Source organism: Silene latifolia, chromosome 4, assembly GCF_048544455.1.
Source record: "Silene latifolia isolate original U9 population chromosome 4, ASM4854445v1, whole genome shotgun sequence".
NCBI lineage: Eukaryota > Viridiplantae > Streptophyta > Magnoliopsida > Caryophyllales > Caryophyllaceae > Silene > Silene latifolia.
This window is the reverse complement of record NC_133529.1, coordinates 5,977,391-6,004,444: the sequence shown is the minus strand read 5'-3', so window position 1 is coordinate 6,004,444 and position 27,054 is coordinate 5,977,391. Positions and strand designations below refer to the sequence as shown.

The 27,054-nt window shown below is 36.6% G+C and overlaps 2 protein-coding genes across 2 annotated transcripts; one reads left to right on the top strand and one right to left on the bottom strand.

Annotated features, from left to right (window-relative positions):
• Positions 1-2,601: 2,601 nt before the first annotated feature.
• Positions 2,602-6,010, bottom strand: LOC141652722 (transcription factor PIF7-like). The gene is made up of 6 exons (XM_074460314.1): positions 5,726-6,010; positions 4,433-4,964; positions 4,018-4,116; positions 3,786-3,851; positions 3,184-3,558; positions 2,602-2,835 (listed from the first exon to the last, which is right to left on the bottom strand). Exons 1-6 carry the CDS (start codon positions 5,893-5,895, stop codon positions 2,725-2,727), a joined length of 1,353 nt encoding a protein of 450 aa, XP_074316415.1. The 5' UTR covers positions 5,896-6,010; the 3' UTR covers positions 2,602-2,724.
• A 3,991-nt stretch (positions 6,011-10,001) lies between these two features.
• Positions 10,002-26,970, top strand: LOC141652718 (uncharacterized). The gene is made up of 23 exons (XM_074460308.1): positions 10,002-10,464; positions 11,169-11,528; positions 12,344-12,476; positions 13,515-13,690; positions 14,242-14,315; positions 14,407-14,442; positions 14,521-14,611; positions 15,290-15,349; positions 16,013-16,178; positions 17,127-17,323; positions 18,681-18,782; positions 19,397-19,507; positions 20,456-20,521; positions 20,615-20,713; positions 22,247-22,384; positions 22,952-23,059; positions 23,991-24,284; positions 24,566-24,750; positions 24,863-24,965; positions 25,053-25,198; positions 25,701-25,780; positions 26,049-26,194; positions 26,564-26,970. Exons 1-23 carry the CDS (start codon positions 10,093-10,095, stop codon positions 26,696-26,698), a joined length of 3,378 nt encoding a protein of 1,125 aa, XP_074316409.1. The 5' UTR covers positions 10,002-10,092; the 3' UTR covers positions 26,699-26,970.
• Positions 26,971-27,054: the final 84 nt, after the last annotated feature.

The window sequence follows — 27,054 nt, the reverse complement described above, 5'->3', positions numbered from 1 at the left end:
TATACAGAAACTGGAGACCCATAAACATTAGGTGAGAGTTGTCATACTCTGATAATTGAGGTTACAGTTGCTCAGGTGCTGTTCCAGCCTGTCAGATATTGAAGAATGATTCAATGTAGAGAGATAGCTTAATAATTAGAATTGGTCATGTTGTTTTGGACATATTTGTTTGTTTACAAATATTGCATACAAAAAGGTAGACATTTAGAGACCTTATATCCTGACCAAGTAACCAATGCATTTCGGTCATTGCAGACTGCGGTTTTAATCAACTCGGTTTGGATAAGATCATGTTCTGTCATTCTGAGTATAGTATGAGATGGTCTAAGTGTCTCACATTTGAGACCGACCCAAAACATTGTATTCGTCATTTAATAATCATATACTTAACGGGTCGGACATACATGTAAGGCCGTCTCGTATAAGTTTGTCAACTATCGAACTGTTGACATTGGGAACATATCAGAATGAAGTTCTTTTTTTTTTTTTTTTTTTTGAATTTTTGCAAGGGACTTGAACCTGATAGGTTGTTTGGTATGGGATTGAACATGTGAGGATTAACAATTGTAGCCTTGTAGGACATAAATAGGCAGCCTTGCTCCAGAATACTGCCAGAGCATCTTCTTTGTTTCTCTTCATGTGTACTCATCTACTATAACATGTACTTCCATAGGTCAAAGACGAGTGTTGAAATTTTAGGAGAGAAATCGGAGAATAAGAGAAGTATTTCTACTTACTCGTATATATATTCTGCATCCCATGTATATTGTCCTCATTTGACTTTGACAGTTTAAATGATCTCAAAACTATCATCGATATCAAAATGTGTCTTGGTAATTCAAATCTGACAACATTTACGTTGTCTCTATTTATATTCGGACAAACTGATTCGGAGTATTTAAAACTGACTTCGGTTGACCATCAATGTCAGATGGAGGCAATATATTTGTGATGAGGGTAGTACTCAGTAAATTACTTCTAATAGAGGAAGTACATTTTTTGGCAGTTATTGTGTATACTAATTCACATCTTATCAATGTTTTTCGGCTGAGAGCTACTTTAAGTCTGTTACTGTAGTTGCTAATTTATGCCTTTAATTGAAGGACATTGTTTCATGGAAGATTAAGGAACTTTAATGATCCTTAAAACGCGGACTTTTTTTTGCCATGGACCCCAATAATTTATGATCCTTAATCGGGTATATACTCTTATTACTTTCTGTTTATCCGATTACATGATCATCGACAATCTGAGTGTTGCAGAACAATGATCTGGTGCTTCCACAACCAAGAAAAGGCCATGCAGCAATACAGCCTAAACAGGTCATAATCTCTGTATTTTTCTTTTCTATACATGAAGTTCAACTGTTGCCTTTAATTTTTTACTGTTGTAGTCTTGTAGACATCACCAAATTCATAAATACCAGTGTATATTTCGAGACTTGTACTCCTTCCGTCCCAATCATTTGTTTTACATTTGATTAAAATCCTCTGTCACAAGAAAAATGTAAACAAATGGCCGAGACAAGGGAGTAAGTACATGAAATTTAATTAATACTGTATTTCAAGATACAATCATTATGGCCCCACTTATATGATGAGCATATCAAAATTGTGGTGTACAACTGTTTGGCTAAGTTGGGTTTTATATGCTATGCTTTGAAATGGATTCTCTTATCCTCCTTTGTATTTTGCTTTAATGTTTTTGGTCCACCAACTTGCTATAGGATGTGATGCTCCAACCACCTCTCTTTCTGTACTTGTAAAGTTTGTCCTTGAATTTGAGAAATGATCTGACTTTAAGTTTTTCCAGCCTTTATACCCACTAAAAAAGTGTGTATGCTTTTCAATTTTTCATGAAAACTTCTAAGATTTGGATAGACTTTCTAATATTTTGAATATAGTTATAATAGGTTTGCACAATAGTGGCAATCAGGTGACTCGTGTCGAGTCTTATCGTGTTCTGGCTTTGTCGGTTCAAAATACCCCTCTGGGTCAAGTGTGACTCAATCTTTTTCATGTTCGGGCCATTTAGGCCGAGTCAAAATTTAGGCTCTAGTTTACAGAAGTAATGATGTAAACCTGTTTTGTGGAAGATTTTCTGAATTTTTTTCTTGATTCTCTGGAGTGAAAATCTGAAACTATTTGAATGATAACTTAATTACTTGTACTGCTCAATTTATGTATTCTCTAGAGCTGTAACTTTCTCACTTTGTCTTTATTCTGTCCTTGTTTTTCCACATTGTATGACTGTTCAGGCTACTTGATCTATTATCTGTCAATATATCAGGTAAACTGTCTGGTTGCATGGTTGCAACTTGCATTATTGCAGTAGGTATTGTGCAGTGATTCAGTGACAGGGAAGGTTTGAAATGTACCGTAACTGTATGGGACTAAACTAATTGTAAATAGAGCGTAACTAAACTGAACTGAATTTTACCGAACTGAATAATGTAATTTACTGACAAGAATTGTACTAAACTATATTGAGTTCAATGAAATTTACTGAAAATGAATTTAATTCAACTTTTATTCCAGTTTTGTTATTATATTCATCGTTCAAATAGAATACCTTGCATAGTTGCATATTGCAGAGATATGCTGATAAATGACATAGAGTATATTCGAGGAGGAAAATGCTATCTATATCCTAAAGCATTTACATTTACCAAAACTGCATTCGAGTAACTAAGAAGCCTCTTTATCATAAATTACAATCTGAGCATTATTGAACATGGTTATTTGGCTGTTGTAATCGATGATTTGTTGGTTGTGCTTGTGTTTGCTGCTGCTTCTGTAATGCTGCTATCTTATTGTACAGCTCTAAATTCATTGACTGCAAAGAAATTCATAATGGAATATATTAGTGAGCATTGATAAAAATTTATAACCGTGAAGAAATCTTATGAACATCAATTACAGAAGTAGACTTGGCAAATGGATCATTTGAGTCGAGTATGGATCATATCATATCGGCTCAAAAGTTTCATATTGCTCCCTCCGATTCAGAAAACTTATCATTTTACCTTTTCGGGTTGATTCATTAGGGCATATCATTTCCTTTCTGGATTAATTTCCAAATTAGGAAAAAAAACTTGCATTTTTCTTTCTGTTTTGAATAGGAAGGAGTACTACTGTACTAGTTTGAACTTTTGAGACCAGTGGGATACAATGCTTTACTTGCCTGTGCCAGAAGGGTATTGTAGGAGTCCTGCAGATGAGCTGAACTGCTAGTTCCAGGATCGGAAACTGTTTTTTGGTTGGCAACAATCGTTTGGGGGACAACAAAGCCTGGTGGCACAATTGTCGAGGCAGAATTGGGATGTAGCGTCATTGACGGGATTGGCTGCGATGCTGGTGACTCGAGCATTCCAATCCCCATACCAAGGCTAGCACTCATTCCCATTCTAGCAAAGAGAGACATCTGATGTAAATGTTGCTGCATCCCTAGAGGCATCATAACCTGGGGCATAAAACCTGCATGGCTCATCATCTGCAATTGTCCTTGAAGCTGTTTTAGGTACTCTATCACCTCATCCAACATTGATGCTTTATCTGTCTGTTTCAATTTTGAACTCCTTTTAAAAATGAGTATATTGAAACACAATATAGTAAAACCGAAAGTACCTGACTACTCTTTTAGAAGTAGTTGCTATAAAGTTTATTTATGGGATTCTTGGGTAAGTAACTTTCGGTTTTACAATATCTTAGTGTAAAATCACCTTACAAGAGACTGTTTCATAGTACAATATAGTTGATATACATAAATTTAGTTATTGCTTTCACCTTGCTTGCATTCGGAACTAGCTTTTGCAGAGCTTTCATCTTTTGGTTAATCCTGTCTCTTCGTCTCTGTAAATGAAAATGTTAGTCAGAAATGCTGAATTCGCTCCTGTGTCACATATTATTTCTTGCATTAAGCATTGAATGTTCTATTGTGAATTTTCCTACATGGAATTGAAAGTGGTTTCCTTAAGAGAGACGTAGCTAATTAGTCAGGAATTTTAATGAATGTTACCCTTTCAGACTGATTATGAACAGCAGCTGCCCGCCCTTTTCTCGTTGTGTAGGACCGACCCGTTTCTCCTTTAGCCTCTCGTTCTTCCTCTTGGTTCTCCTGAGTCACAAAAGAATTACATATTACCCACAAGACAAAGCTGGGGATAAATACATCATCTGCGCTCCTGCCTATGCCGGATAGTCTAGTAACTGATGCATAATTATAGTTTCAAGCATTACATGGTTCAGAAATCTGTATTTTCCTCTTCTGAGGATGTCTGTCTTAGTCTTCGACAAGAATTACACAGTCAAAACAGGCAAGGTAAGTTATTTAGTGATATCTTTCTATATTTATCATTAGTTTTTACTTTTTACAGTCAAAAGTTGTGAAGCAGGCAGAAAAAAGAATTCTAAGTGAAAGAAGATTGATGTACCGATCCATCTTGGCCAGCAGAATCGTCGTCATAGGTTGTCTTGGTCCTTATGCTACTCCTAGGTGACTCCAAAGACCATGTCATCATAGTGTTGTCATTATTTTCCATAGAAAATGCAGCGTTTGCGCTAGCGCACGCACTTTCATGGTCGTTTGGCAAACCACGATGCTCAGTCTCTGAGCGCGTCCGCTTCTTCACCGATCCTTGGGGAGGATATGGGCCAGATTTCTGTACTTGGCCAGGTTTCTCGGCCCATTTACCGCCACATGATGCCACAACTGATCCAACATGTTCTATGTTCTGACCTGCTTGCTGTATTGCAGGTATTAAATTTGGGGCTTGTTTGCTGCAATAGGCTGCTTGATGAACTATGGACTCTAGCGTGTCACCGACCGCACCACCACCGTCACCTTCCCATGTGGCTTTTGGCGGAAAGGACGTGGCCGAGATTGGAGAAGGGAAAATCCCTCCTAGTTCATGCATGGCCAGCTGTCCATTTTCCCATGTGAGCTCTGTTACCTCAAAATTGGACCTGCAAATTTAATGCATACCAAACTTTAGGCCATTAACATTGACAGTGACAGAAAACCTAACTGATTCGAAACTTCATAAGATATCCCTTCTTGGAAGCTGATTAGAAACTCACTCACAACCCTTTTGCCAAATTAGGAAGACAAGACTATCAATTTCAACCTTTAAGAACTCGGGGTACATCCCGAAAATCACTCAATAATTTGATTCGATTTGAAGGACTGCTTAGTGGTAGATTGGTAGAGATTCATGTAGAGACATGATTCTACCATAAAAGGGTGAAAATCAGACAGATGCTTATATATATCAGTAAAGTGGATATCTAACCATTATTCCTACAACACTAACAACATTATTCAACTGTCTCCACAACCTTTCGCCTATGGCGAGGTAAAGGGCATCAGATGTACGTAATCTTGCCCTTGTGTTAAAAACCCATGACGAAAACTGCATTAAGAATTGTACCCTGCACACACACTTTAGTATGGAAAGGAATGTACAAGACCATGTATTCGTAAACAAAACCATACCAACCCATCTATGTCGTGCCTGCTACACGACACCCTGCAACAGCCAACAGGGTGTCAGCGGTTTAGATGTACGCAACTTTATCCTTGTAGAACTAGAGGTCGTTCACATACAAGGAAAGTGACTGTTACTACTATAACAACAACAACAAAAACAACATTACCCCAGTGCCTCACTGGCTCTTGCAAATTGCAGGATAAGGGGGAGTCGGAAGTAAAGAAAGAAAATGCATACATTGGAACAGTTTGAGAGAAGGTAATATGTTGAGGTTGCTGCAACAAAGAATGAGCATGAGAGTCTAAGAAGTCCACGTGAGAAGATCTGTTAGTCTCATCTACTTGGTTTATAATAAGCTCATGTCTTTGCTTCCTAAGATTCCCACTTGTTACAATACAATGACTCATTATTTCTTCTCCTCCTTTGCTTTTTCTTTTCTCTCTTTTTTCTGTATGATAGCTGGAACTTTATTTGTCTTTTGGGTATCTTACTAATTTTAGTTTGTTTTAGAATGATTTTAGTACTCAATATGTGGTAAACCAATGAGGAGGTATGTTAAATAAGGGGTTGCACATATCTATCTTAAGAAGATTTGAGGGGTCTATGTGCTTGCTCATGTATTACATATGTGGTCAGTGAAGGACTTTAGTTATGTCGGGAGGGGGTCTGACTTCCGTTGATTTTTCATATTTCAGTGTAAAAATATTATCCAGCCCTCTTAGCTCAAATGATTGAGTTAAAAATTAACGCATGAAGTCAATAGTTTAAACATCAGTCCCCCTTCTCTTTTACTCTAAGACCTGTCATTGTACGTGGTTACAGTATTAAACGTCGGTTTTTTGTTTTCTTCATGAAACAAGTCATTGTATAATTAGCATAAAATATCACCTCATATGTGGTCGTGATAACTTTGAAAAATGTCATAATCAGAGTGGTTATGATACTATATCACAGCTTACCATCCAAGTTTAATGAATGTTATTTCAATTTTATTTCCACAATATACATGAGATCTGTCGGCTTTTTATTATTTCTTGCGATGTTAAAAAATCTAGTAATTTTTAATGTCTTAGGGAGTGAAAATTCAAAATTACAAATTAGTTGTATATTAATTATTGATTTTTGATTTTTTTGGCTTAGGGGCCCTAGGTTATCAACATCAAATTTTAAGGCTGTATGGACCATGCAATGTTCTTGTGTCCCCCTTGATGACTTGTTGAACTCTTAATTAGGGTAGGAGGCTGCTGCACGGCCTTTACTGACTTGGTCCTTTCACACTCATTAGTCTACCCCTCTTGATTTTGATGTCTACTTATTGGGCTCCTTGGTTAAATACCCATAACCTTATTTAGGACGGACATAGCCATTTTATTCGTAAAACATGCTTATCACATACTCATAAGCAATTAACACTTAGATTAACTGGCAAGGGGTTGTTTTAGCTTAACCAGTGGTTTCGTGTTCGAGCCCTAGAAATGCAATAGTGTTAAAACCATGAGGAATAACTTTACTGCCTTAGTGATCCTAGGCAGCTCAAATCCGGATGATTTCGCCTGGTTAAATAATGTGCTATCATGACAATTTGAAAGGGTATTATTTAGATGTGATAAATTTACACGGAGTATTTAAGTTTATTGATTATGAATTGAGCTAGCTTAACTATTGTTATCATGATTGTACATAATATTTTAAGATCTGGTACGGGAAACATTGTCACCGTTATGATCATCACAAGCTTGAATTTCAACTTGATGTTTTGATTTTCCAATAAGAAGACAAATTATAATATATTTTTTTTTTTTTTGTCAGATAAAGAAAGATTGCCTAAACTACAGAAGTAGCTAATTATAATTTTTTGTGAATCGATACAAGTGTTTTTTTTTTTGGTATAATGACGGGACTTACGCTAAAAATGAAATAATATAACTGGAAGCTAAGCAAGAAAAATAAACTTCTACAATATCCTCTCGAAGATTGTCTCAAAGTATCGAGATACACAGTAATACAGTATGGATGTTCTGAGACCGCTAATTAGCCAACCACCCAATTTTCGCTGCTAATAAGGTTATTACAATGGAGCATAAGAGGACGAATCGCATTAATGAAAAGGTGATCATCATCATTGACCAGGCTTATTCAAGTAGTATTATACTATTATCCATATGAAAAAGAAGAGGATCAAATTGACCACTACAAGCGATTTCAAGACGTGATACAAAGGATTATGAGCTAGTTAAGAGCTGCACACCCCATAAAAATGGTAAAAGATTTTATAAAATTACATGTTATCCTGAAAAATCTCTATCTCTTCTTGCTAACCCTGTCTGTATTGAGGAGGGTTCATTCATAACGCCTATTTAGTGATTTTGAATTAATGATAAAAAGATAAGACATGGTTTAGCGAGTTATCATTAACGTATAACTATATCTAGATCCCCAAACAAAATAACAATACATATATAGGGATCAATCATCATAAGTAAAGAAGTTACTATTACTCGTATCCCTGTTCTTTAGGACTTAATTGCAGCTCATTTCAATTCAATTCAGTTAAGTTCTTCTTTTCACAAATGAATTCTTATTTCAATAATCCAGTTTAGTTAAGCTCCAATAAATTCATTTCAGTTCAATTCAACTCCATTAAATTTAGTTCAGTTCAAACAGTTTCAGTTTAAAAGAACAGGGTAGAAAATCTAATCTTTGAAGTGAACTTCTAAAAGCAAACTAAAGTAGACCAATGTTCAAACCTAGTTTTTCAATTTAACTAATACTCAAACCTAGTTGATTGAATATTTTCCAATTTAACTAATGCTTAAACCTAGTTTTTGTTATTGTATGTCCTATATATGTTATCGCTAATACTCGTATTGTGGTCCAATTCTTAGGTAAAAATAGCATAAATTTATATTTATTTAGAAATAGGTATTATATTTTCATGGAAACCCACAAAGAAATTTGTCTCAATCCGCTACTAGTTATCGACATCGTCCACTTGTCAATTTCTCATCCACTAATAATCCGCACAAATGGTCTCCATTTCTTGGTCTTTGTGTCAAAACAGGTAATCAAACTCAACGGCCTACATTTTTTTTGAAGAATGAAAGTTGTACCACCAGTCCACCACAAACAATTATTACCTCTATTCAACTCTAAACACAACATTTTTCTTTTACACGTTTGCCAATGCACGATTTGTAACGTAATATCTTTAGTTTTACATTGTGAAAAAATATAAAAATTCGTGTTCTTATTGTACTGTTAAGGGTGGTATTGTTAAAGGTGAATCAAACAAGATCCCACATAACCATATATTTTCTTAAAGATACTCTTCATTTATGAATAACATAAAAAAAAAAGGGTCGTTTGGTTACCCACTAAACAACACATGAATTTAAATTCATGTGAATTGCAAAATTGGCCTAATGTTTGGTTGCCTCAATTTACATGAATTGGGAGTTCCCATGAATTCCAATTTCTCTTGAGGAAGTAGCTTACCTAGATCCCTTATATAAGTGAGAATGCCTATATGAATTGTAATTTTTACATGGCAACCAAACAATATTTTCTAATTCACATGAATTCTAAATCATGTGTTTTATGACTTCTAGGCAATACAAATTCCTACATGCAACTAAACGACTCTAAAAAAATGTAGTATTTGGAGTTGAATGGAAGGAGTTAGGGATGGCAATAGGTAGGGTCTGGGTAGAGTCCACCTAGACCCGGACCCGGACCCGAGATTTTCCCTTTGGACCCGTACCCGACCCAGACCCGCAATGGTCTAAAATTTGAGGACCATACCCGGACCCTATGGGTAAGGGTAGGGTCTGGATCTACCCGCGGGTCCGAGTTTCAGTCACTTTAGTAACAGGATTAACAGCTATGAGGTCTATAATATTAAAAAAAAATTCATACTATACTACTTTAACATTATGAGTTTATTAATCTCTATTGTACACTACCAAATCCAATATACATACCAAAAAGATTAAGAAAGATAAGGAAGACCTAAATTAATTTTAGGTCCAAATACATGTGAAAAAATCAAACTCGGAACCCAAAAATCAACACCATACTTGATAGCCGTCTCCATATGACCGTCGCTGGCTGCCGTTAATGGTGGTTGTCGGTCGCCGTCTATTAGAGAGGTGGTTGTCGGTCGCGTATCAGTGCTATGGTGGTGGTTTTCTTGTGTCAGTGGTGGAGTGGTGGTATTGTCAGAAGAGTTTGGTTGAGTTTTATCACTTTATGGGATGAGGGAAGAGAAAGAGGCTTTAGACCCGGACCCGGATCGAAAATATTTTCTTAAGACCCATACCTGACCCATACCCATTGGGTCTGAAAAAATGAGACCCATACCCAACCCATTAAGGTCCGACCCTTAGGGTCTGGGTCGGGTCCCCGACCCACTGCCATCCCTAGAAGATGTACGAAAATCGAAGAGGTCTTAGAACGGAGGTAACGAGTTCGAATCCTCTTCCTATTATTCTGGCCTTAACCAACAATTACGAAAGCACACTAGTAAAGCCACTCAATTGAAACTTGAAAATTAAACAGAGCTCCTTTCCCCGCTAAAAACCCTTGAAAACTCCAATTCCATTTCCATGGCGGAAGAACCTTCACCACCATCTCCAGAACTCACTGAACAACAAAAGCTTATCATTGAAGCCAACCGTGCTCGTGCCTTAGCCAAGCGGAAAGCATTCTTATCATCCCAACAACAACAACAACAACAACAACAACAACATTTTCAAAACCCTGATTTAAATCCACATTGGAGGCAATTCAAGTGCAGAAAACTCATCGATAATTCTAATTCGATTCCGAAACAAGATACCCTTTTGCCTTCTAAATTCCGGGTTCGCCTCGAAATCTGCGCTCCTGATTCCTTCTCCATTACCCCTTACTCTATTCCTGGGGTTTCGTTTCCGGGTCAAGATCATTGCTTTAGTGTACTAAATGATTGTCTTTCTAATGTAAGTGATTTGGGTATTCTTGAATTTTTCGTTTTGGTTTGCGATTCTAGTGTTTGAATTTATATTTTGTAACTCCCTCCGTCCCAATCATTTGTTTAGCTTTGATTAAATTACTGCTCACAAAGAATTACTCGATATAAAGTAAATAAATAATTGAGAGGAAGGGGGTATTTGTGATGAGAATGTGCAATTGTTAAATGGGAAAAATTAGTTTTTGTTGAATGAACAATCTCAATCTAAACCCTAAGGTGATGTTTGAGGTCCAATCAATACTTTAATATCCTAATAATTTTGATGTAGTGATTGTTGAATTAACTACTCCATCCGTCTCAATCATTTGTTTATCTTTGATTAAAATACCTCTCATAAAGAATAGAGAACGCAAACAAATGATTGGCACGGAGGGAGTACATTTAAGTGCCATGATGTTTGAAAACTTCAAAGACTTGATAAAATTTTGTGGGTGACATGAGGTTCAAGTAATTTTTTATTGTGATCTAAGATAGGAGTATTTAATATAGGTAAAGGAGAAGTATTTCTCTTTTCTTTTGCCAATCTCTATGTTTTACGCGATAGCCATTTGAGTATGAGGAGGAGGAGGAGGATGTAGTGTGAAGGTTGTTAATTTAAGTAGAATTTGTTTCTGTATTTAAGCTTAAACCGCCTATAGTACGCACTTATTGCAATATAATTTGTTTTCATAGGTTTCGTTGCTGCATTATACACAACTCCATGGTGGTGGGGATGCCTCTGTATATAAGCTTAGAGATTATGAAGCGGTAGTTAAATGCTTAAAAAACTATAAGGACATTGAAGTGGAAGAAATCCCTTGGACAACTTATAATGTGGTCGCGAAGCTATTTCATTCTTTCAATATGGGGCGATGGCTACCGTGCAGGCCTGAGCATTTACCTGATGAGAAGGTTGAGGAGTTGATGCATAAATTGCCAAGAAAGTTATTGACAACACTTCTACCCTTTCAGCATGAGGGACTAAAGTTTGGGTTGCAAAGGGGTGGTCGGTGTCTAATCGCTGATGAGATGGGGCTTGGCAAGACTCTTCAGGTGATGCTGGCTTTTTTTTTTTTTCGAGTTCACTGTCGTTTTTCTGATTTTGAGTTTCAATGTCCTGTTCTTTTTCCATGTTTGAGCCATTTAGTTCACCACCACTTTCAAGATATACTAGATTCTGTTTCAATTTTGTTAGCAACTTTTCTTTCAGTGCAAAAAGCTGCTAGTACAATAGTACATTATAATGATATAAATAAATATCTATTCAAATGAACGATGGTGTGTGGGAAAACCATATTCTCCTTCGACGCTTTCATCATTATACACATTAATTTCATTGGCTATTGATTTCGTGCTGTTACCAAATGCCATGCCTTTATCTTATTTCTTTCTAAGCTCCCAGCGGTTGTTTTTCTTTGCTCGAATTAAGGTAGAATTTCTAATGTTATATCTGGTTTCTGAATAAGAATTTGTAGAGCAGCTCTACCGATGGAAGAGAACATGGTTAGAGTGTGTTGAATTATTTTTTTCATTTTGGTTTCAGGCCATGGAAGAGGACATGGTTAGAGCATGGTTAGAGTGTGTTATAATGACAACAACAACAACAACATCAGAGCCTTAATCCCACTTTCTTATATATTTTACTTTTTAAGTTTTTATAACAGAAATCTGAAATTCGATTTTAAAACCTGTAAATTTATCTTGACTTTCCATTACATTTTCGCTCCCCTTTTATTTTTCATTTTCCCTTTTCTATTCGCATTTTGAGGTGTACGTTCACCTATGGATGGTTCTAAAGGATGATTCATGTCAGCCGACCCCAAATCATTTTGGGATTAAGGCTCTGATGTTGTTGTTGTTGGTTTCAGGCCATTGCTATAGCAAGTTGCTTTTCTGACGAAGGTTCGATACTAGTTGTTTGCCCTGCTATATTGCGCTATACTTGGGCAGAAGAATTAGAGCGTTGGCTTCCATCTTATTTGCCAGCTGATATCCATCTTGGTATTGTTTCTTGATGATTATTAACTATCAGTTCATTAGCCAGTAATTTTCTGCTATTTCTCATGTGTCTTTTTATCTTTTCTTGCTTGTATTTTTTCTAAGCGGAAGGCCCGAGACAGTGTATTTCAGTATTTGGATAATTAGGGCCTAGGGAGACACCTCATTTCTTTGTAAGAAGTATAAAATTTTCTCACCTATGGTAGACTCTACCTGAAAAGTTTGGGCGTGTTCTATACATGGTGTCTTTGCTTCAGCGATTTAACGCCTTGGCGTCATGCTTCGGTTTTGATTGTTATTAAGGACATTTCCCATATGCCAAAAAAGTTCTACTAACTTGGTCTCTTCATATATAGCTCTCATATTGAAATCTTATTAACTTTAATGTTGATTTATGAGACTCAAGTTCCTTACCAAGCAATCTAATTGCCTTGTAACTAGATATATTTTCTGTTGTAACCTTCATGCCACCTGTAACTTTGCGCATTGTTATTTTCTCACCAGTTTTCTTTTTGGTAGAATATTATAAATGTTTAGCAGTTGCTACATAAAAGTCTAGGACAATTGATCTACTTACAAAGTGAAAACTACAAAGCTGTCGATAAACAAACATTTTTTTCATGTGCTGTCTGAACTCTTCTGAGGAACGAGGATGATAAGGAATGACACCAAAAACTCATTTTCTCATCAGTTTTCTGTTTTGCTTTCCTTCAAGGTGCCCTTATACCAGAAATGGACGGTCCATATTTACTTAAAATTGTCATCCAAGGGTCCATATTTTACCTAGTAAAATGATGCAAGTTATTTTCAACTTACAACCTTCATCTCCCCATTACTTCATAAAACAAGTTTAGAGCCCTTAGTTGACATTTGTAGGTTAATTTAGAACGTTCAGAGGCCATCATACCTCCATGTTTTATAACCACTTAAGTGTAAACTATAGAAAACGTCTGTCTCAGCTGTTTGCACTATAGACTCTAAGAGCCCGTATTAATCTTACTTGACTCTATGTGTACCAAACTTACGCCATTTTTGCTTCAGTGTTTGGGCGCCAGAACAATCCTGTGCATTTGAAAAGGTGTCCAAAAATTGTGGTAATTTCCTATACAATGCTTCATCGCTTGCGAGAGAGCATGCTGCAGTTGAAATGGGCTGTCTTGATAATTGATGAATCACATCATATTAGATGTTCAAAGAAGAAATCAGAGCCAGGAGAGGTAAATCATTCTGGCTCCATCTGTTTCTAAAGCTTTAATGCCACAATATTTGATTGTAGTTTACCAAGCCGTGACATGTACCAAAAGAAGTTATGATGTTATTTTTGTAGCTCCAGCTTTTATTTTTGATAATTGTTCCTGCAGTTAGCCTATTAGCTTTATGGCTAAAATGACACACTTCACATATAAAATTAAGAGTATTCTGGCCATTGAGAAGACAGCTTGTTTGACAAGCGCAAAACCACTGATAAAATTCATACTAGAATTCTCATCAGTTCATGTTTGTGCTTCTGGATTTTGGGTGGGTGGGGAGATGGGGTTGAGGTTCTCATGCTTTTCACACGAGTATTTTGCTGAAAGTTACTGCAAAGTGGGTGATTGACAACTTATAGCTCTTTATTTTGTTTCAATCTCATTTTCATATGTACTTTAGTCTTACTCCTCATCCCTTGGACGGTTGGACCTAAAAGCAGAATTGTTGTCATGTTGATTTACTGACGTCCATTGTTTCATAATTTTCATCTGAACTATATTATTTTCTTTTGTGATAGATAAAAGCTGTTCTTGATGTGGCATCTCAGACAAAGCGGATAATTCTGCTGTCAGGAACACCATCATTGTCAAGGTTGCATGAATTATTTTTCGTTTGTTGTATTCATGTTACTGTCAGTTGCAGTAAACGTTTTAATGGTGAAGTTCTTGCTAGGTGATCATAGACCTTTCGACATCTTTCATCAAATAGATATGTTATGGTAAGTTAATGTGGGATTAGTTTTTGCTTGAATACACCCCTGTTCTTTTCTTTACTAATATGATATTCTTCCTTCTAGGCCTGGACTACTGGGGAAAAACAAGTTTGACTTTGCGAAAACTTATTGTTCCATGAAACTTATGAAGGATTCCCAAGGGAATTCGTTCATGGTAAGCATTACATCCTTCAACAAAGAAATTTGCTGCTCCATCCTTTGTTAGGGTTAGTTATAATAAAAGAAGCTCGACAATTAACAGGACATGGGAATTTCTTAAGCTTGTGCTCACATGTGGTTACCACCTCTTTTTGTTAGTTCTCTAGTTGGTCTGAGAGGCCATCCAACTGAGGCTAAGAAGAGAGAAAGGGGAGCCCGGGCCACACAATAGGCTAAGTTAACAGCTGAAGAGGCTAGGTCAATGTTTCATCATCCATTTCTTTTAGCTGGACTTTGATGTCTATCATTGTCTTATATCGCTTCAAGAATGTAAGCTCAAGCAACTTGTGAACTAGTGCTAGAGAGGGATAATCCGCCAGACACAAGTTGAACCCGGACGGAAAATCTTGAAACTCTCTAGTCTAGATCATTAGTATCATACTATCAACACACACATTCAATATAAGGAACATATGTGTTCCAAACAGCGCTTCATACACTGAGCACAAAGTAGTTTGAATAGGAATTGATTCCATTGAGTTCAGCACAGAGAAAAAAAGCAATATTTGCATTTTGTTCTCTTCCATAAACTCAAGCTAGTCTCGATTCCAAACTTGCTTGCCACTATTTTTTTTACCAGTCTAGACTCTAGATAATAAGCTGAACCTTATATATTCTTGTTTATTCATTGCAGGACTTCTCAAGGGGTACCCGTTTGGAGGAGCTGAATGTGTTACTTAGACAAACTGTTATGGTACACCTCCTCATTTCTCTGTTTGACCATGGATTACTTGCTCTTGCTAATTTTCTCAGTTATAGTTCAGTCCAATGAAAGAATGAAGTTGTCATTTTCTATTTGATGGTCTGCAGTTTTCATAGACTATTGCTGCTGTCTTGGAGATGTTTATGTTGCACCTTCAATGATAAGACACTTGAGAATAACTAATCACAAATTTAAGTCTATCTCTCTGGTTGACTGTATGGGTCCTATTCTTGAATGTACTGGTTTTGTCTGAAATTTTGATGTTCTAACTCATATTTTAATATAGTTTTTCTCTCCATTCAGTAAAACATTACTTTTATGAAACAACTACAACCACTAGATCGTTACGAAATTTAATCCGGGACGTTCATTTCTTTGCAAGTAATGGAGAGGATCCTCACTCGTAAAGAAGTTATGACTTTATCATCAAGTCTGGAACAAGTGGGAAACTCGAAATTGTGTTCTTGAAGCTTGAAAGTTAGAATATGATTGGGTTAAATGATTAGAAACTTAATTTGTACGAGTATCTTTTAGGCTGTAGGCGACTTTTTTGCTATTTGATTTTGTGACTATATCTTTCACATAATTTCCGTTTGAAGTGAACATCATATTGCTCAACATCTAGAGTTACATATGTTTTCTGACATTGTCTAGATACGACGGTTGAAGGAGCATTTATTGGTTCAGCTACCACCGAAACGTCGACAAATCATTATGCTGACGTTGAAAAAATCAGATGTCACTTTTGCAAGGAATGTTGTTGCAGCCCAGGGAGAGCCTTTGTCCACCATTGATGCTTGTGAAGAAGATGATGAATATGGTATACTTTCACATTTGAGATTTAGAACCTTTTCTCTTGAATGTGCTCTTTAAGAGGCCACTATTATATCTTCCAATGTGTCATTTCTAACACTCTAACAGTATAAATTCCTGTCGCTGTGTATAGAACCAGGCCAAGGTTGCTCATCGCGAGATATGATCAGCTGATCATGCTCCTATGGGAGCTTTAATTATGCAATTATGGAGGCTGTTTGTATATATCGATGTATAGCTCTTTATGACTTATTTCATATTTAGAATATCTGAACACGAGCATTGCTGCAAATAGTGCATATGTTGAATGTAGAGATGGACAATGCAGAGGTAGACAGTTTACCTTTCTATCGACCACGACATGCTAGATGACTACTTGGCTAGTGTATTTTAGGAAAGGGTGTCTCGACTCTAGTATTGTGTCCCTGCATGCAATTTTTCTGGTTGTAATGTCAGCGTTATCACAAAACTATTTCAAATTTAAAAGTGTATTTTTGCTTTTTTAAGACGAGGTCTCTGTGCCTAAAATTCTAGTCATGCCAAGTCCTACTCTTGGATATGTATCCGTGTCAAACACTCATACCCAAGTCAGAGTAGCATAGCTGCTAATCATCCTACTGTGCAGATGAAACTGAAGCTAGCTGAGGGAATTACAGTTCCACTGCATGGAATTGTTGTGTTTTTATGCTTTCCCATCAATAGCATTGAATTTAGTGCTTGCATTTCCTTGGAAACATTAATTTGTTTTGAATAAAATCACACTTTAGTTTTGACACAGTGATTTATCATAACAATGGTTCAAGCTATCAATATCAGATTTGTTTTTTATCCGTTTCTTGCATAGTTCGTCATATTTACTTATGAGCAACATGTAACAGGTTTTGAGACCAGTAAAAGCAAATCTACAGTGTTTTATGTAATTGTATAAACTGAAGTATGTATCCATATTCTGCAGGCAATGGAACACGTAGATGTCAAGAAGAGCTTTCTGATCAAGTGCTTGGTATTGCCAAGGTCTCTGGGGCGCTTGAGTGGCTTTCCCTTCACCCAATTTTTACTGAAGCAGACGACTCAGTTAATGTGGAGGTGGATGCCAGTTCTCATAAAATGATAATATTTGCTCACCATCTCAAAGTGCTTGATAAATTACAGGTGGGAAATTTATTCGTCACACTTCTTATCTGTACCAATAATCCTCTGTAATTAGCGTAATTGTGTGGTTTATGGGCTTGATGATCGACAACACGATTTGTTGTTGGGTAATATTAATCAGAATCATAAAGTCTGAGATGGAACAATAATGATAAAGTGGAGACGGTGAAAATCACAATAGTAAACTGAAGATTTCTCTATTGATGCAAATCTTTCTCTCTCGTCACCTCATTCTGTAGTTGATCCGTTCTTGTATGGCTACCCATCCACCATAGCTACGTAGCATCTGCATTTTTGCAACATTCATGTTATGAAAGCGACATTGATTCACGGACCAACATTCAATGCAATACAACATTGTCCCTCTAATTGTTGTGTGCTAGAATTTCCCTTTCGAAAATTCATGGCAATCTTCCACTTCAACCAACCTTCCATGATACTATGAGCAACATAAACCATCCAATTATTCATCTTTTGCATGATCTATCTTAGATTCTTAGATGTCGAAAAAAGTGACCGCCTAACTTACACTCTACATATTTGGTCTTGTTCTTGCTCAACGTAAAATCTCTATATTCCAGATTTTGTCTCCATATGTATAACTTACTTTCGGTTTCCATATTTCCAATGGAGCCAAAGACTCATTACTCTTTGGTTCTGGATTATAATGCAATAAATTTAAATGGCTCGCTAAAGTGGCAACGCTTCTCCTCTTGTGAAGTAGCGGTACTCTGTTGCAGTCATCGATGCAATTTTCATCCTGGGTCATTCGGAAACAGCCTTTTGTGTTGCTACCACAATGGTTAAGGTTGCATACATCTGACCTCCCTTACCCCGCAATTTACAGGTGCATGGCACTGGAGTGTTAGTGTTGTTGTTGTGTTGTTGTTGCCTATGTAACTGAACCTGTCTTAGATGATGTTTATATATTTAGCAGAACATAGAAAATGTAAAATTATGTGTGAAGTGTTATTGTCCTGTTAATTTTATTTTGTTAGTTTTATAAGATAAAGTGCCTCCATAGCCGATCATATTTGCATAAATCCAAATTGGTTCTTTGAGATGTTCGTTCACAAACTCTTTTCGTGTCTGTGCGCACTCATTCCCATGGTTTTGTAGTATGACTCATTAAGTTTGAAATTACACAATCTTTGACGTCACATTTGTTCTTATACAAAGGGATTGAAGTAGTTTTACTCTCTTCCAGCGACATCTTGTAATTTCTCCATATCTTGGCAAAATGTAAAAATGTATGTCTTTTTTTTTTCTAAAAAAAAATTGGTTTCATTTTTGCTAAACTGTTTTGTGTGCATACACTTCTGTATTTTCTCTCTTAGAGTGTGTTTCTCAACTGCAGGGGTTCCTTTGTAATAAAGGCGTTGGTTTTGTACGCATTGATGGTAATGTTCTTGATTGTGACCGGCAATCTGCAGTGAAGTCATTCCAGTCATCAAAGGAGGTAAAAATGCGCCCTCTCTTCATTTAATGCTTGCTTGATAATCTATTGTTTGTGTTTTTGCTTTATGCTGTCTATGTGTCTCCTTCAGCTTTCAAACACTCGTTCCTTCCAGCACCCTCTTTCCATTGTAGGACTATTCTAATGCTAGTTATAGCTTTAGAGTGGTTACTGCAGACAACATTACCCTAGTCCCTCATCCCTCAAGAGCTCCACAAATGGGGTAAGGGGTTTTGGCATTTTTACTATACTTACTGTAAATCGTGCTATAGGATCTCTCTTATTTATGAATTACTTCCAATAAGCTGGCATATGTTCCCTCCCACAAGCAGAATTAGAACAGATTCGTATGCTGCGCTCGTAATTGAGGGGATGAACCACCTATTATTGTAAATTATTTACATTCAACTAAAAAATAAGTTAATAGTTTACGTCTATCTCTCTTTAGATGACTATTTTACTTTCAAGTTATGTTTCTAATTTTGACTTCTTGCCGGAAATCTAAAGACTCTGCCCAACCTGATTTTTTTTGTACTATTTTTGAGTGTGGTGGATTGACTTATGGTGGAGTTACTGACTCGCATCGTTACTGTTACCATACTGTGAACTTTTTTTAGGTCAAGATTGCAATAATTGGCATTCAAGTTGGCTATGCAGGACTAGATCTTTCAGTGGCTCACAATGTTGTCTTTTTGGAGCTACCCAAGGACCCAACTTCCTTGCAGCAGGTCTGGTTGCTTTGAGAAGTTGTTATATTAATTATAACATGATTAAGACAACACAGTTTTTACCCTATTTGCTGTAAGCGCAAATACTAACGATTTGTATGTAAAAACTGCTATATTCCATTGAAGTGAACGCAAAACGTATGTTGAAACTTCTACTAATTAGTAATTATTATCATAAAATAGCCTACCATGCTGTGTGTTTGTGTCATGATCACAATACGGGTAGTCCATGTAGTATGGCTTCCATTGAGTTTATTCTTGCATATCAACGGGGAGGGCTTTGACAGGAAGGATGGCTAGATTCCTAGGGGGGAAGCACACCTGCTACATTTTTATAGCTGTGTCTTTATTTAACATCACTTTGATTCTTGTTAGCCAAAGTTTTTTAGGTTTGACTGATATATTAAGGCACTTGAATACTGATCTGTATTATTTATCTTATGATCTTTAAGTAGTTTATCAGCTCATTTTGGGATGAAGGGTCTGATGTTGTTTTCGTTGTCTTTAAGTGGCTAATGTAGTATTGGCCATGTACGATTTTTTCTTTCTTATATGTTTTTGCTGAAAATTTACTAGTTTTTCAGTCCCTGTCGTGCTTATTGCCTTATGCAGCAAACCTTTGACCATGATTGCTTAGCCAGAAATCTGTGGATCTCTAGCATAAGTTTGTAACTGGTTTTAGTTCAGTTCAGGCCCTATAAGTTCTAAGTCCAGGTCCTGTCCGGTCCTATAACGTAAGTTTAGATCCGTTCAGTTCACTTTAGAAAGTTTCGGGGCCAAAAGAATAGGGCTACTTTTTTAGCGGATAAGTTATCTAACAAACCCTTTTGTTTTCCTTTATAGTTCTATTCATAGCAATTTGTTTTTTTGTAGCCCTGGAGTCTTGACAAAGAAATCTGTTTTCATGTATTTCACTCATGCAACTTACCACTCATGCTACTTTTGTAGGCTGAGGATAGGGCACATAGACGAGGACAAACCAAAGCTGTCAACATTTATATCTTTTGTGCAAAGGTTGTATTCTCTTCTCTATAACCAACCTTTCAATATCTAAAAGAGTATTTCTAAATTTAGTATTTGACAAGCTGAATCATTTTCACGTTCTAGGATACATCTGATGAATCACGCTGGCGAAGGTTGAATAATAGTGTGCAACGTGTTTCCTCTACCGTAGATGGCAAATACGATGCAATCAGAGGGTTTGCGGTAATTTTTTCTATTGTTTCCTTCCGACAATTACCCATTTGGTGTGATTTCACAAATATATTTTTCATGTGGTCTTTAGATTCTCCGTTTCATTCACAACTATTTTTCATTACGGTTTTGCACAAGCTTTAAGAAATCTAATACAACAATATAAGTTGGATATGTGGTGATCAATATAAATTGCCAAATTGTTGAGAGGTTTTTTTGATTTATCATTTATTTTCATTCATATACTCCTTCCAGTTTGCTTATTATTTGAGACTAAAATGAGACTGTTATTGGTTTAACATTTAACTTACTAAATTGGAAAAAAATGATTATATATGAACTTACAAGGGTATAATGGTTATCGATATCCTCTGGATAGAAGCATACCTTCCGCCTCTGTTATCGCGGACTCGGTTAGAAGTATCCGACACGGCCCACACGGGTGTGTGTCCAAGTGTTGAGTGTCCTACCCATGAAAAGAATCCTGTTTTTGGTCTGAAATGAATTGTTGAGTATCCTACCCATGTCTGTGTGTCAAGTGTCCAACACTGGTATGTAAGTTATTAAGAGTCCGAGAACATAGATTTTCACATAGTAGGTTGCACTATAATATTTATGATCTCGTTCTTTTGAGATCACATATGCTTCCAAATCGTTCGTCTCATTTGACTTTTTAATGTCAGTTTTAAAACTTTGAACACAAATAAATATAGTAACTATAAAAAACGATAATATGATAATAAAATTATTACTTATTGGTATACTAAATTATATTCTCAATTGAAGAAACTAATACTCCCTCCTATTCACTTATTTCTTCCCTCTTCTATTTTGCACAAGAAAGAAGGAAATGAATTTGGACCACATAAGACACACAACCAAGTGGTTTACTAAACGTCTATGCTTCTTATACATACGGGTTTTCGAGATACAACTTTCTTGTGTTTTAAACGCATGGGTAAGGCTCTAAGCATGAGACCTACCTTATCTTACCTTAGCCATAGTCGGGAGCTTTTGGAGGCACTCTAGTCCTGATAGTTTAGTCACCGTTCATTCCATGTTATTTTACACAATGTTCATCTTGTGTCATTCGGAAGCATCCTCTTTGTGCTGCTAACATATGATTAAAGCCGTGTACCCCCTTACCTTGCAATTTGTGGGACCTCTTGAGGCACTTGGGTAATGTTGACATGTTGTATAGTAAATATTTGCTGTCTATGAATTGAGGAATATATATTAGAAGTGTGAATCTTAAGAATATTGAACAAAATAAACATCAAGGAATGAGAATTAAGTAAGTTGTTTTTGAAGACATACTGTCAGCCGTTTTTAGAGTTGAAGGATTTGAAGGACATTTCAGTTTTTTGAGCATAGGATCTGTGAGTAAATATGAATATTGAGAAGATCGACATATTTTGGGATTGTAGTTGCAGAGTGATATGTTGACATTTTTTGGGTTAATCATCTATCCTTGGTTCTTTACTTCTTCAATTTCTGTATTTTATGAAAAGCCTTCAACTTGAGTACATTTCATGACAATGACAGGTTGACAACGTTTCACATTTAGGAAAGACAAATGTCTGTCAAGGAGTTAATTTTGATAATGCTGGTCCACTTTCTGAAGAGCATGATAAAGATGACAACTTACCGCTGGGTACAGCAGATTGTTGTGCTGATGACAAGGTAATTCTTATTATGGTTATTTTATTATAGCATCTTGCCGATTTTCTATTTTCTAATATTAATGTTAAAGGATCAATACTGCACAACTCTACTGAGCCAGGGAAAAAAAAATCCGTACTGGCTTGATTTTGTGTGTGAATTATTTACAATAATTTCATGCTCTACTGACAATGTGGCCTTCAACATTTTTGTTACTTCTTTTCTTAATGGACAAATTTATCCGTGCTGCAAATCTGCAAATTTTGCAAAGTTTGATGTTGCAAATCGAAGTCATGGTGAATTGAGAATAGAGAGGAACGGAGGGATTAACTTGCAAAATTTGCAGAAGAAAGACTGTAGTTATAAACATAGATCAACATAGTGCTAGTTTGGACTCCTTGCACTGTTGCACATATCTTGGGATGGAACAAGGACTTATTTAGAGGATGCCATATCTTATTATCAGTGTTCATAGCAGAAGTTGATCTTGTGTATTTCTATAATATGACTTCATTTTCTGCCCTTTTAAAGCCATCTTTAGAAATTTCATGTGTTTCAGAGAAATTTCTTGTTCGTTGTTTTATTCAGGACGCTGATAAGTTTGATGTTGCTAATAAGTTAACTAATGACAAGTCTGATCATATGACCCAAGATCAGAGGGACATCCAAGCAAAAATAGATACACTTCGATTTGCGGTAAGCATCTAAGCTAACCTTCGAGCTGCTTGATTCATTCATGCTCACTGGTAGCAGTTTGACTAAGGGCATGTTTGGCCTAATTTATGAAAAATAAGTTTTTATTTCTCAAGTTTAATTTTCTAAAAGTGCTTTAGTGCTTCTATTTCTAAGGGGAAAATGGTGGTTTTTTAGCTTCTAAAAAATTCTTTTTAGCTTTCGCAAAATTGTGTGTTTGGCCAATTTGTGTTTTTTGGGCAAAATACACTTTAGAAAGCTAGGCCAAACATGGTCTAAATTGTGGCTGTGACATGCCAGCTGATTACTTCACTTGTTCAACTTTTCCAGTGTATAACTAGTACAGTGGTGTTTTGTTATTTCTGGCTTTGGTTACAACATCTGTGTCTTGATTCCCAGGTAGAGCTGGCCAGTCGGCCGGCTCAGTCCAGCCTGACACTGAACAACCTATATCATGGATTCCTAATTTCGGCTACCCGTGAAGCCAGGACCATGAAAGCATGAACCCTGGTTGTTTCCTTGGTGCGTGTTTAGAGCCCCACATCTTTTTGCATCCCCTTAGCCGCTGCTGGACCCATATCACATTCCCACTAAAACCAAACAAAAAGCCAGGCCTGAACCTGCACCTGATTCTTTCATGGTTGGATTCTCAACCCTTGGTTCCATCTATTCTCAGGATGTGTTATTGATGGAAATATTCCTCAATAAGCAATCTTGCATATAGAATACAGGATTAGGAAAATCCATGTCTTTTTGGAAGCCAAATCCAATGAAGATGTTGTCCAATGTCTTTGCTTAATAATGTATGGTTGCCTTTTTCAGTGATAGGCTAATTTATCTGGGTTATACATTCTGATGTAACTGTGAAGTCTAGTTAACTTTAGGAGAACTATTCGAATACATCCTAAATTCCTAATTCCTATTTGAGTTATAGGTGAGTCAATATACTGGAAGAATTCACTTGTGCACCTGCGAAGATGGAGATGATGCAAGAGTGACGTCACTATCTGAAAATTTCCGACTAGAGGAGGTCACCGTTGATTCCATTGAAAAGGAGTCTGACTTAGTCAAAAAGAATTCTGGATTTCACTATGCTATGCTAAGCTTCATTAAGGAATGGACGAGCTTAAAGCGCATGGACCAGAAGAAGTTGTTTGGAAAGCCTTTGCAGCTACCTTTAGCCATTGAACTATTGCGTCTCACTGAAAGCATGGGCCACGATCGCAATGTATGTTTGATAGACTCTTGCCTGTTATGGAGTATAATTTTCATCCACATATTTATGACGTTTGTTACTATATTTGTATGCTGATCATTTATCATAAGCTTTTTCTTTCCTTTCCTTTCTATTTCTATTTGTCAGTTTTCTTTTCATTATTTTCCGTGACAATTTTAAATGTTGGTCGACTTCAAATCAGATTGGGATTAAGACTCTCTTGTTGGTGTATTATTTTTTTTTATCGTAAAGAAACACGTATCCACTGATTTTTTTTGATTGCATGATAACAGGGGCTACTGAAGGGAGGGAGTAAGAGAAGGCATACACCAGTATGTGACATAAGTTACCCTCTACGATTAAATGCTGTGGTAAAAGATGTTTGTATTTGTGATGCTAGAAAGAAAAAGAAAGTTTACATGCAATTTTGGACACTGGCTGATGAACCTCTATGCAAGCTCTGTCAGAATCCTTGCTCGTGAGTATCTTTTTAGCATAGTTGCACATTACAGATACGACCTGTATTGGCTGTTTGTATCTGGTCAGATCCATGAGTCAAGAGGATTTTTTAACCAGCTTTCTGATTTCAGGGGTGTCAATGCCAAGAAACCCAAGGATTTTCTTGATCTTTTCTGCTCATTGGCCTGTTATGGTGATTATCGTTCCAGAACTAGTGGCAGCTTCCTTCGCCAGGTTTGCATACCCATTGTGCCACTCTTACTGATTTGACCTTTTCCTGTCTTGTACTTTTGTTTTCAGCTGTGCATTACGGTGTTTCAGGAACTTTTTGAAGTTGAACGTGGTGTTTGTACAAACTGTAACTTGGACTGCCACAAGCTTGTGCAGTACCTAAAACCACTCTCAAAGGAAGACCGTGAAAAATACATTGAAAGAGAGGCACCACAGTTAACCAAGCATAAGAAATTGTAAGTTGGCATGCCACTAGATTTGTTTTGAAATTTCGGTGTAGTTGTGGCCGTTGTTTTTGGCTGTGTACATGACATGCAGTCTTTCATTCAAGATAACACAGTTTGATATTTCATTTTAGAGCAATTATACTTTTCCCACAAAATAGGCGTCTCACATACGACACTTGTAGAGTTGTAGCCATGTTTAAGGAACATAGGTAACTGCCTTTCCTGTTAATTGCCATGAGTGATAGGAGCTACAATTGTGAATCCGCATAGCTATACTCACGAACGATATTGAAGATGGTGTAATCATCATACGGACCTAAGTTTCCGAAGGCTCATTGCTCACGACTTCATGAGCCATGAATGTGATCTACAATGTTCTCCTCTACTTAACTAGCAATTTGTTGTACAACAGCAAATTACAAATGCGCCGCATTTGAAAATGCAGATGGCCACTGCTAAGCGGCTTTTAATATTGTCCTCCTGATTTGAAGTTATTTATGATTCTTTCTAGGCATGACAAGCTTGTTAGTGAACCAACTGAAGGCAATGCCTGGCACGCGGACCACAAAATCGCTGTCTTTCTTGGAGGAGGTGTGATTTCTCTCTTGCAATCTGTTATCTGAGTATAAATTTAAGGATCCATTTTGTTTTATTCCATCATTATTGAGAACCAAAGAACACATATGTATTCTAAAAACAGCCTAAAATTCCTTTCTGGTGCAATAACACCCCAGTGTTAGGGTCTGTCTGAATTGTTTTACTCTTTCTGCTGATAATGAATGTTGTTTATCAGCCGTGGTAATGTGTCACTGATTAATACTTTTCTGTTCACCATACTTTTTTTTTATATAAATAACAGGAGAGTGCAAGGTGGAAAATATGAGGACACTATGTGTGGCATGCCATGCTGATGTTACTGCCGCACAACATGCTGAACGTTGCTCGGCCAGAAAGAAACTTAGAAAGGCCACGACAGATATCAAAAACAGTCGTAAAAAGCTTAAGGTAACACCTGCTTCATCTTCCGTGTTCAAATTTGAAAAATTATATTGTGTATTTCTTTTAGCATTTTCCCTTCTTTGAAAGATCATAACAAAACTGATTGGAATTAGTCTGCAAAATCGCACAAAGTATGTTTTACCCAATCATAATTTTCTAAAATATGTTTTACGAGTTTTTTGGCCCCATCGAGACAATGGAAGTGACATTTTCTCAACAACAAATTCAAAAATACTTTTTGGACATCGGATCTCAATAAAAATCAAAGCAGGGAGTCGAGGACTATGAAAGTGGAAAACAGGTTAAATTTTGACACATTGCCAAGGGACCATTTGTCTAAGATGGTCCTGATAATACTCGGGTGGTTTTGTATAGGAGCATGGTTTACCAGCAAGTGAAGATAAAAGAGAGGATGATGACCTACTAATTGATGTTCCTGGGAGTAGTTATTCTGAAGTGAAAGCAGATGATGGCGGGATCAAACTGCCAGAAAGCTCGTGCAATGAGTAACATCTTGATTGGGTTGAGTTGACGGTCATCCTTCTAATGATCGCCTTTCTAGAATGATAAAAGCGTCTCCCAGGTTTTTGTTAATTTTTTTTCTTTTCTTTTTGGTATTAGTACACACTACACATTGTAAAGAACAATCAGTCCTGCAGATTGTATAGAAATGTATTGCTTCTACAGCTGTATATATTTACGGTGTAGCCGATTCATGTATACATATACTGCCAAATATAATACTGGTGACTTATAAAGCCTTGATCATCACATTTCTTCCCTATTGTTTTTTACTGCTTTAGTGTCATTAGTTAAGGGGTCAATAATCCGAGTCGCCTGATTTACTGCAGAATTGCGTAATTGAA